Source organism: Fringilla coelebs (assembly GCF_963513975.1).
Source record: "Fringilla coelebs genome assembly, chromosome: 4".
In the NCBI taxonomy this organism is placed as follows: Eukaryota; Metazoa; Chordata; class Aves; order Passeriformes; family Fringillidae; genus Fringilla; species Fringilla coelebs.
Window position 1 is genome coordinate 26,057,814 of NC_140032.1, and position 11,827 is coordinate 26,069,640.

General features: G+C 47.5%; 1 protein-coding gene across 3 annotated transcripts in view; it reads right to left on the reverse strand.

The window, feature by feature from the left end:
* The window catches only part of CORIN (corin, serine peptidase), a 121,190-nt gene extending 110,742 nt beyond the window's left edge, over positions 1 to 10,448 (reverse strand). The window contains exon 1 of one of the 3 annotated variants that reach the window (XM_084204984.1): positions 10,351 to 10,378. Coding sequence is in view for 1 of the 3 variants with exons in the window: in XM_084204982.1 (XP_084061108.1) it covers positions 10,221 to 10,295 (75 nt within the window). In the remaining 2 variants the exon portion in view is untranslated. Of the gene's footprint in view, positions 1 to 9,594; positions 9,714 to 10,220 lie in introns of those variants that run through there. The other 2 variants (XM_084204982.1, XM_084204983.1) reach the window with 2 other exon arrangements.
* Between the last annotated feature and the right edge of the window lie 1,379 nt (positions 10,449 to 11,827).

Genomic DNA, 11,827 nt, shown 5'->3' on the forward strand with positions numbered 1-11,827 from the left:
AGGCTCTCTTAATTGAGCATACACTATCTTTACAGTGTATGCTCAATTAAGAGAGCCTGCCTCTGGTGTAACTTCTCTTTCATACCTCATTCTTCCCTTTCTGAAGGCTTTGAGGGAGATGGAAGTAAGTTGGCCACTCAGACACAGGCACTGTGGCCAGGCAATTTGGAGTTCTGAGTTTATTCTCATTTCATCTAGTTCTTCGGGGAAAGAATACACTGTTCTATCCTGGCAATGTAATAGAATATAAAGGCACTTTGAAAAACATCTATTTGATATCAAAATAAATGTAAATAATTTAATAATTGGTCTCCCTAAAAATATTTTATTTAGACATCAGAAAGCTATTGACAAGCAAACTATTTACCTTGATTCTCCATTACAGGTAATCTATGCTTCACAGCTCATGCAAAAGATGAAGTGGAAAGGAAAGGATTTTCATTGATTCCATGTGTGATACCAATAACTGTTCTCCATCTCATTATAAATAAGAATTAGACACACCATTAGCCAACATATACAGTCAGTACAAATCAGTCTTCCAAATTTGAATTAGAAAACAGGGGAAAAAGGATATTTATCATTACTAGGGAAAAAGGATATTTATCATTATTAGAGAACAGTAGCATCACTCTTAAATACCAGTATGTTGTGATCCCTTCGTTTCTAAAAAGAAGTGCTGCTGGATAATGATTCTGTTTTGGCATAAATGCTAATTGTTTACATAGTTACATATTGTACATATTTACAATTATTTATAATTTCACTGATGTAAGCTTAAACTACTGTGGGGATACTTCCCACATTTACAATGGAACTTTGTTGAATTCTCAAGAATGTTCAGATTAGGAAATAGTACAGCTGATGGCAAATTTACTACATTTCTAAGTTCTCTCTCCTTTATTACTCACAACTGCTGGCAAAGATGTGTGATGCTGCCATTCCTCATAAAATGAGCAAGGTTCAGTAAACATATGGAAGATAGTAAAGAATTTTTAAAAACAGAAGTGTGTATGAAAGGCAGTAGTTTTAAGGATTAGACTATGGTTAGCATTATCTGATACTTCTCAGTGCCAGAACACGAACTTCCATTCAGCCCACTTCACAAGCAGCGGGAAATTGTTCTGGGGAAAGTACTCTTTAGCTAATGCAGAATTCATGCTCTAGGGGTTATTAGTTTTCTTTAAGTTGCTACAGCTTGCAAAAATTACTCATGGAAGTTTCCACAGTGCCGTGCTGTTTTTCTGAGCACACGGAACGACTATTCTAATGCTTTCCTGACTACCCAGATGTTCACTGCATTGACCTAAGCATGCTGAACAGCGATGGCAAGCCTCTGGCTACACACTGCTGAGAATCACAACCCAGCAAGCAGGGAGTAAGTAACACAGTACCCTCTTCAGGTTTGTGCCTTACTGGGAATTCAATGAGCAGATGTCTGCAGAAGAGCCATTAGCATAAGAAAGGCAAATTCAAAAACCATAAAAAAACCCCACAGAAAAATCTTAATGGCCTACTTTCTGACAATAAAAAGAATTGGAAAAAAAAAACCAAAAACATTTTGAGGGGGTGGAGGGATACAGTTAGTGGAAAACCTCCTCTTAAAAGAATCTTTCAAGCCTGGAAAACTAGAAAGGGCAAAAGAAAATCCTGCCTGTCCTGAGGCTCACATTCAGTGTATCAGTCACCCACTGTCTGTGTAGAAGTCCCATCAGAAGCCCCACTCCACAAAAGTACTCAGAGCTCATAATTGGACATACCTTTTTCTCTTGCAAATGCCTCATCAGTAGGTTTAACCCTCTGTGCAATGCCTACTGCTGATTATGCAATTGCTTAACCCATTTAAAATCAGAAGCTTTCAATTACATTAACTAGATGGTAAATTAGAATGCAAGCTAAAAAAAATTCAGGAATCTTTTTTAAAGCATTTGTCTCTTTATCTTTCATGCATTTTTATTAATTTTTCATTAATTATTCTTTAACTATAAACATCTACCTAGAAGAAATTAAAATTTAGAATTTGGATGTATAATGTTAACTTTACTGACTTTTTTCTGAATTGTGATTTTAAAAGATACTAACCCTTGGACCAAAGATAAGACCAACAGTAATATTAATCAAAGGAAAGGATTTGATTTGCATCAAAGCAAAGCCTTATCTGTTCAGCATAGCTGGATTTTTATTTGACCTCCTCCAAAAGATGAAAATGAGTTTACACAATGTCACAAAGGTCAATAACCTACTACTTAAAAAATTTAGAGGTGACTCATTCATTTTTCAGTAGGATACCACCTTGTTCAGAAACAGGTTCATCTTTGAACACTTTGCTTCAGTAAAAGAAAATAAAGAAAGGGAAAAATATTGTTTGAAATTACCAGGACATTGAGACAGAAATAACTGGAGAGGTGACTAGAGACTAAACCTATTCAATATTGCTGAACTTACAAAAAAAATTAGCCAATATAGGAAACTCAAGATTAAGTGGGTTAACAAGGCACTTACATTGATGTATTTATTTGACTATGACTTTGATATTACAATGAAGTTTTATAGATCACATAAAGATTTATGGGATAAAAACATCCATCTAAGTCACTGAGACAATAACAAACTGATTATTTCATCAAATAATTAAAATTCTACTGTATTTATGGCTAGAAATATTCAATTTGTCATCCCTAGAACAGATGCCAGATTTCTTTCCATTCACATTTTCTTTGGAAAACTCCAAGAGTCATAGAATAATCCTATCTATGATAAGAAAAAGCAAATGGAAACCATCTGGATTCTCAAACCATCCAAACCATCTCATACCATCAACACTATTCCATATATCTCACTTTATGGGGGAAAAGGATTTGTTAACAACTTCTAAACACATTCAATCATCATTTCAGACTTTCTCTCCAGACTTGTCTACATGCACTACAAATTATTTAAACAAACACCCTTAAAATGGATGAGCAGGGACAAAACAGAGCTTATGAAAAGGCATTTACTACTTAATTCTTCTGTTATGCAGTTGCTGCATATCAAAAGGCAACATGAGGAAAAAAAAAAGAGAAGAAGAAAGATAGCTACTCACTCTACAGTTCCTAATATTCTTTCAGATATATTACCCATTTAGGCAATATTTGCAGATGCACAGAACTAGCTTTTTCAAACAATAAAGTATCCCTCAGCAACATCTGTCGCTCAATACTGTGTCATGGCAAAGAAGGAAAGGCTGTTAAGGCAAGGTGGGCTTGGCTATCTGTGTTTCTTCCTGGAGATGTGAAAAGGCAAGAGGCTGGGAAAAGCCTGAGAAATGCAGCCTGTGCTGCTTCTACAATCTCCAGGTGTAACTGGTTTCAGGACAACTTTATCAGAGGCAAAATAATCCACCCAGTAAAAAACTGGATGGCAAAAGCAGCAGCAATGGAAGACATGTCCATGTCGCTCCACTGTCCCACAGAAGTCTGGAGAAAACATGATTGTGTATTACAGCTATCTGTTGTACTGTCACATGAATGCAGAGCTGCAGGACTCAGATGTGGGATGGAAAACTCCTCAATGCTACCTACCAGAGGTTTGACTTCCAAGAGAAAGACCGGGCTGCTTTTTCACTGCTTCACTGAGAGGCAGAAAAGGGGGAAAATGAGAATCTCTTTCCTTAGGAAATGCTTCGTGAATCTTTCATGTTATCAAGAATTTTTCAATAATATTAGAGTGACAGTCTAGGCTATTTTGAAACTAGGAGTTCTTTTGAGGTGATGAACAGTAAAAGGAATTGCTCTGGGCAGTTACTACTACAGCTAAATCACTGCCAAGTGAAATCTCTCTCTGGCATCAAACAAATCAGTTCTGAAAGATTCTAGCACATTAGTTTTAAAAACACGGGTTCTGCATATGGCAAAACTGAGTGTTACATGTTTTAGGAAGGGAAGAAGGGAAAAACAGACTTTGACAGTCACCAACCAGTCCCAAAGCAAGAGCACCATACACTGAATATTGCACTCTCCCTGAATTACAGCACATGAATTGGAGTAGATGAAATCTAATGCAGTCCTAAAAAAAGGATACTCTACCTTCACTTCCTTTCCCTTAAAGGACTAGATGATGATCAATTAAATGTTCAAAATACTTCTTTTGCAAGAAAAGGTTGGCCTTGGAATTCTGGAAGAGCAATAGCTTACAGGAGCACCTGCAGGGATGCAACCTGACAGTCTTAGAGTCTACAGACTTAGAGGAGCTGTCCCCCAGGGGCAGCACCTGAACCACCACAGCACAAACTTCAGCATTCAAAAGCAGCTGGCAGTATCTGATTTTCAGATTCTATTCAGTTTCTAGAGGTCAATGTGCTAAAAAGCTACCTTATGCTGGAAACTCAAAAAAAACCCTGAGAACTGTAGACTGTGTGGCACCCAAACAAGCAGATGATGCAAAGGTTCCCCTCTAATGACAGAAATGATGAAAAGGAATGGAAGGATGGCTGGATTATTTTCATTCCTTAATGATATGGGGATAGGGGAAGAGGGACAGGGAAGCAGAAAACCACAGAGGAAACACTGCTACTCTGGTCAGTACCCTGGCCAACACTTCTGTCCCAATTATATGGACATCCATGTAGGTGGCAAGCTGATGGCAGTGGAGGGATGGCAAGTTTGGCCTCCTTGAGAAGACAGCAGGAGCTGCTGAGTGCCAGGTATGTCCAGTCCCACCTGGATGCATACCACGGGACAGCTGAGCCCACCAACCAAGTTGGTGGTGCCTCCATGAAAAAGTATTTAAGTAAGGGCACACACACAACACAGGCAGAGAAGCAGGAAAAGAGTGAGAAATAGCAGTGCCCACACCAAGGTCAGAGAAGTACATGCTCCATGGTAGAGCAAATACTCCCTAAAGGACTGCAACCCACAGAGGATCCACACTGGAGCAGAGGATGAGTAAGAATGAAGGAGTAAAAGAGAACCACAGTCCTTCCCTGCGCTGTTCATTGCCTCACTGCAGGGACTGAGAGCCACCTGTGGTGATAACAAGGGGGAAAGAGAGGAGTCTGGAGGGAAGGTGAGAGGTCTGGGAAGTGAGAGGTGTTTTCCTGAAGCGTTTTAATGCTTGCTTCATTTTTTTGTTTTTGTTTTACAACATCTGAGTCAGTCAATATGTATTAATCAGTAATAAACTAATTTACTCCACTCAAATCTGTTTTGTCCATGATGGTAATCACGAAGGGATCTTCCAGCCTTTATCTTGACCCAGCCTTTATCATTCTTTCTGTTTTCTTCCCCAGCCCACAGGATGGGGTAGGAAAAGAGCAAGTGGCCATGTGGGATGGAAATAAAATCTTTAAAAAATCTTTAAAATCTTGGCTGTGGGCCGATGCCACGCCATCACCACCCCTAGAGTCAGCTGAGCCCCGAGGGGCACTGAGGGCCAACAACTGCGACAAGGATGAACCAGCAGCATCAGACAGCATTTTCTGGTGTCTGTTGCTGGCTTTAACCCCCAGATATGCAAGTTTCGCAGGTAAAACAACCAGAAATAATTTATGCACAATTTGGTTACAAGAACTGCTTTAAATTATAATGTCTTGAAACCATAGGCAAGGAGCATCTATCCCTTCAGGGGAGCAGCTGTCTGCACAAGGTAGGCACAGGATGGAATCTAATTTTGACTTCTGAGGTAGCAACATTCTCACCTCTTTTTGAAATTGGAATCTCTTGCTTGACAGTCATCTTGTTATTATTTTTACATTTAGGAAATTCACCATTTTTTGTATTTCTTTCATCTTTGCTGGTTAGAAAGGCGAGCTGAAATTAAAAGCGCTACTCGGAACGATCTGTTCCACAGCAAAAACGAATTATGCTTCCATCTGACAGCGAGAAAAGCATTTACCGCTGGGGCATTAAAGTGTACACAGACCTAGGAGCAGGGGGGAGCTCTCAGCGCTGACGGGAGCGCCCAGGGCACAGCGGGAGCCGGGCCCGGTGCAGCACCGAGAGCCGCCGGGACCTGCCGGCGGGGCTCCCCGGCCGCTCTATTTTTACTACGGTATGTTTTGCATTCAGACTTTCCACTGCAGGCAGCCTGGGTCAGGGGATCCGCTCTGCCGGGGGAATCTGACAGGTCAGCTCAGCCAGAGTTATTTATAGAGGGCGGGGGACTGAGGGAAAGGATGCGATCGGCTTCGTATTCTTCTGCCGCAGGGCTGCGGACTGGGAGAGGCACCCAGGAGCAGCCCCCCTTCGCCGCTCAGCACAGCCGGGTAGGGCGGCCGCGGTCGGGAGAGGGGACAGCCCGCCGGACACGGGGACAGCCCGCCGGACATGGGGACAGCCCGGCGGACACGGCGGCTGCTGCCGCGAGAGCCAGAGGGACAAGGCCCAGGCGCTCTTCCTTCCCTCTCTGCCCCCAGTTTAACTCCTGCAGGCTCTCGGGGAGTGAGGGCCACCCCAATCCCCGCTGTCCCAGCCCTGGCAGCCAGAGTGAGGCCCAGCACAGTTCTGTGTCAAACTGCACACGCTCACAAGGCAACAGCTGACTGCGGAGGGCCAAGAGAATTAAAAATTCAGAGGCAGTGAGAATAGTCAGGCTGCAGCTATCTGGATACTGTCTTCAGTCACTGCTCTGAGTCTGAAGACTTTTGTAAGGAGGATTTAACCTTTCTTTCTCCTGCTATGACAATCCATCACTTCACAGCAGGTTATCACCTACCCTTCTCTCCCGGCACTGGAGAACTCTATGTACCCAGCCTGCCACTTATGAGGTCCATTTCTTTTCAGTAGGGAAAGAAACTGGGACAGATTACAAGCACCAGTATTTCAAACTGTAATCAGACTGCCCCCCTCAAGCCCTGCTGCTTACTTAGCTGCTTCATCCTGAAGGCATTTAACTATCAGGAGGTGTCTGGCAGCCACATTTGAAAGGGCCTAAGCTGCATGTGCAAGTCTAACACTGCCCTGCTGCAAGTGGCCTGACATCCACCCCTGCCAAACCCTGGCTGGCATTCAGAAACAAGACATTCATCTGGCCTTGTAAGCACTTGCTAAGGATACCTGACAAGCTGACAGGACTCTTCCCACACAATGTAGCTATAACCACCATCTTTTAAAACCTGACCACACTAGGAGATAGTGCCACCGAACAGCATGATCTGCTCAGCCTGAAAGCAGATGTCCTGGTACCGAGGGCCTCCCAGTCCAAGTGGGGTCAAAGCCACAGCTCCCACGTCTTAAGAAAGTGCCAGTAGTGCTCATATTGTCTCCTGGATTGGGATGACCGGAATCTGCTGGGCCCCAGCATGGCAAAGCTTGACAGAGCTCAAATATCCACTTAGCCACACTGAAGTGCTGTCTTCCTGCTTGTGAACAAAGGGTTTGTTTACAGTTCACCATTTGTTGGTTAGAGCAGTTGAGCAGGAGCTGCTGGATTTCTTCACCAGATACAACAATCCCAAAACTCCCTTGTCTGTGTCACCTTCACTTGAAAGGACCATTCTCCTTCTGACAAATGAGATTTCTGTCTAGGTGCTTATCCACCTCAGTCTCTGCACACATTCCTTGTCTGGCTGTGCGACTAGAAATGACTAGAAATGACAAGAAATTATGTGTCTGGCAATACACGGGCTTAATACAATGCCAGGACAGTAATGTTCCTCAAGGGAGCTGAGTGCTAAGACCTAAACATGTATATCAGCTTAGCAGGAAAAGAAAAATTTTAAAAAGGGCAACTCCTACATTCAAGTAAGCCCACATTTTAAAATAATTACTGGCACTGTTAACAGTCCTGGCTTTGACTTGTATCTGCAGACATCATGTAATACATAATTAACAGCCAAACAATAACAGAGATATATAAAATTACCCTGTGCACATTTTATAGAACACCTCCAATCATGACATATTTCCAACCATCTACATACAATACTTTTAATTCACTGGACATTCAAGTTATCTGCATACAGTTGAGTGCCAGCTAAGACTTGTAGAAAGGAAGTGAATGTTTTCTTCAGTATTTTATAGTTCCAGCTCCAAAAGACTCAGGAAAAACAATATTTTGTCCTGATGGCCTCATGAGATACTAAAAGCACAAGCAAACTCCTCTAACATGGGAAAGAGTGCTGTACTGCCTGGCTCACCACCATGAGAGCCTTCTCAGGAAAATGAGTGCTGGTGGCTTCCTTAAAAATACATGCTGAGTGAGGATTAAATGTGGGGTTAGAGGGCCAGGCTTCTCCATAGGCAGAAAGACCTGTCTGCCTGTTGGAGTATTTCATAAATGGCCTTTGGATGAAAAAAAGTAATGAGCATTTAATTTCTAAAAGAGGTTTAAACACTGTTTAGGATTCCCTTGATCAGCTGGAGGAGTCCCGATGTTTCTACAGAACCTAGATGTCCAAGGTCCTCTGGGGATACCACCAGCTTTTATAGTTCTCTAATTTCTTGTATTACAATTTTTTTGTTGTTTGGACTATCTCAGTGAAGCATTCATTCATCCATGTGCCACAGCGCCCAAGAAGCTTATAAGAGAGATCTCCAAATACAGCATCCGTTACAAAACCAAAAGAATTTAGTCCTGCTGACTGGTCCAGCTTTTAGGAACACAAGGAAGGGTGTATGTACCCATATGGAAAAATCCACTACCATACTCTCACTGCTGAAAGCCAAAACTTCCCAAGAGATCCTGTGAATGCATTAAAAGCTCTAGATATTTGATTTCACTTCAGAGTTTCACAATTGCAACCAGACTGCTGGTAAATTAAGTTAATTAATTAACTGCTTCCCATGAAATGCATCCAAGGACTCTGCATTTTAAATCAAGTGAAGCAATGATACTACTAAAGTATACTACCATGTTTATAAACTTGTGAAATCCCCTGCTAGGCCATTTCGGTCGCGTACGATCGGCGTGACAGCGCGAGAAGCTCCGTCGCCCTCTCCACAAGTGCCACGCATCAGGCTCAGCACTCCGGCGCGGCGCTCGCCGGTGCCTCCCGGCTGCGGAGGGCGACTCGCTCGCCGTGGGCTCCCCGCTGTACAGCTGTGGCCCCCGCCGCGCCCGCCCCTCTGACAGCGCACCCGCGCCGGTGACACGAGGGAGACACGGGCGCCCCGGCTAGCGGAGGGAAGGGCAGGCTCAGGGGACACACCCTGCAAACTCGCACTAGCGCAGCAGCCACCTCTTCAAGTTCCCTCTTGCCCCCTCTTATGCAGCCTTTCCCATAAGGACGGAAGACTCCCTCATCCTCCCCACAGGTGTGTGCAGCGAGACTACCCACACCACACCTGCGCTATCCCCTCCGGACACTTGCAACCGCACAGGCTCTCCCTGGAAGGATTAAGTGCCCCCTCTGTGACCCTGTGCAGGACAACCTCCTGACGGCCAGCGGTACCATCCCGCCGGACAGCCGTGGGAGGGGGGGTTGGGGGTCCCTCCACCCGACCCCAGGGTGCACCGACGCAAGGATAAAGCCAGCTCCCGCTGATGCCGGGAGGCAACTACCGCGCCGGAGTCACGGTGCATCGGCTCCCCGGGAGTCCAGCCGCCGATGGAGCTGTCATGACAGCCCTGACAGAGGTTAAGCCTAAACTTTGCTCCCGCAAATCCTGGCCGGACCTGTTGTCGGATTCGAACAACTCCTTTCCGCTCCTTCCAACGGCAGAGAATTTACCGAGCACAGCAGCCCCGCTGATCTTCCGCGCTTGGTGAGAAAAGCGGGGCGAGGGCGCCGCTCTGCTCTCCCTGAGACGCCGACAACGAGCGCTTGTTGGCTGCGGCTCACCTGCAGCCCGCGCCTCTGAACGCGGCCGTCCCCAGCGTGTCCCCGCAAGTTTCGACACAGGAGCGCTCCGGGACGGCCCCATCGCGGAAGGCTCGGCGCGGCAGGTCACTTGTCCCCGGCCGGTCACTTGTCCCCAGCCGTCCCCCAGGCCGCGCCCCCCGGGGACCCTGCCTGCGAGCCACGGGTGCGTTCTCGCTACAACAGCTCGGAGAGGGGGTTGCCCCTCCTCCGCTTGCCCGAGCACCCTACCGCTCAGCCCCGCGGCGGCAGCGCCGGCTGTGCGCCGCGCACGGGAATTGCCCCTGGGCCGGCTGCGGCCAGGGGTGTCCCCCGAGCGCGCTGCCCCCACCCGCAGCCCGGGGGTCGCCGAGCGGCGGAGCCAGCCGCCTCCCCAGGCCCCCGGCCCGCTGTCCCCAGGCGGCCCCCCGCAAGGAGGGGAGCGCCCCGAGGTTCGCCTTACCCGGCTGGCGGAGAGGACCTGCCGGTAGCGCTCCTCCTCCGCAGGCAGGGCAGGGAACTGTTGCGTGGAGAGCATGCTCTGGCTGCTGCTGACCCCTCTCCACTTTGGCCGCCCCCTCACCGCTCTCTACCTCGGTCTCCGACGAACCGCGTCCACCCGCCCCCTGCACAGACACACTTGCGAGGAGGGCTTCGCATTTTGTTTGCTCTGCAGACTCCCCCTCCCCGCTCCTCCACCCAATAATAATAAACCTCCGCGAGAAAGAGCCACATCCCCACCCCTTTCGCACACAAGACTCTACCCCTCGGGGACACGCTGAGAGACAGCCCACTTGCTAATTTCGCCCTAAAGCCATCCCCCAGGGAGGGCGGATGGAGTGGGCACAGGCTTTGCGCCCCTCCCCATCCCCCCATCCGGTTAAGGCACGCCTCATCACGCTGCGAAGAGCTTCAGATAAGCCCAAATCAGAGATGATGAAAGGGGCAAGAACCCGCGGAGTTCGCCCCTGGCATCCCTTTACCTTGATTCGCCGGGGCTCCGCCATGCCCTGGCCCCCGGGCGGCCCGGAGGCGCACTTGCGGCTGAAGCGATCCGAAGCCAGCCCAGCGCACGGACCTGCAGGCGCTCTCGGCCCACCGAGTCGAGGCGCAGAGTTCAGAGCGGAGGTTGGCAAGCGTGGGCCAGACTCCCGTGTCCCTTCATTCATCCGCGGTTCCCGGGTGGACTTCCCTGCGCTTTATTTTACGTTACGGTCCGGCAAAGGCTTTCCTTTCAGCACAGGGACGGAGAGTTTCGCGCCTGCCGGGGCTGCGACGCTTCCCTCTGTAGCACAGCGGCTGGCCTGTCGCAGCCCGGCTTCTAACGCTCCAAAGAGAGCTGAAAGAGGCGCTGGCATCGCAGGAGCGGAGCGGAAAGAGCTGCAGCAGGAGGAAACTCCCGGAGCCAACGACATGTTTCCCCAGCTCCTTCCCCGCAGGAAGGCTCCGGTCCCAGCTCCCTGGCGACAAGCCTGCCGTGCCCCGTCCCTCCCCTGCGAGGAAGCGCTGCGCGGTAGAACAGCGGCAACCCGACGGCGTTACCCCTTGTCCCCGCGCCGGTCCCGGTCCTGATCGGCCCCAACGATCCGGAGGGATGTGCTGGTTGTTGCACATCTATTGAAGCAAAATTCTCAGGCCAAGAGATAAGTGCCGCCTGAAGTTGCAAATGACAGAGCAAATGTCCTACCCCCATGAGATACCAGCTTTTATGACCTGCATTTGATATGTTTGTCCCCTTGCCCTGTGTTGCATTCAAAGATGTCAAGTCTGACTGAAGCCCCGGTCTCTGCACACAACAGAGCTCACCAATACTATCCAAGAAAGATAAAGCCAACAGGACAAAAGGCAAAACAAGGAGTACAGAATGGGCAGAAGTGTGTGCTACCAGAATTGAACAGTTCAGGACCCTTCCAAGAGTCTCAGAAAGATGTCACTGGGACTACTGCCGGGTTCTGAGATGACATCTGTAAACCAGAAAGGCTTCTAGTTTATACTGAGCATGATTTAATACTTCTGAAATGCTATCATTCCAAATGTGAATCAGAAAACACCCAAGAAAATGTGAACCAC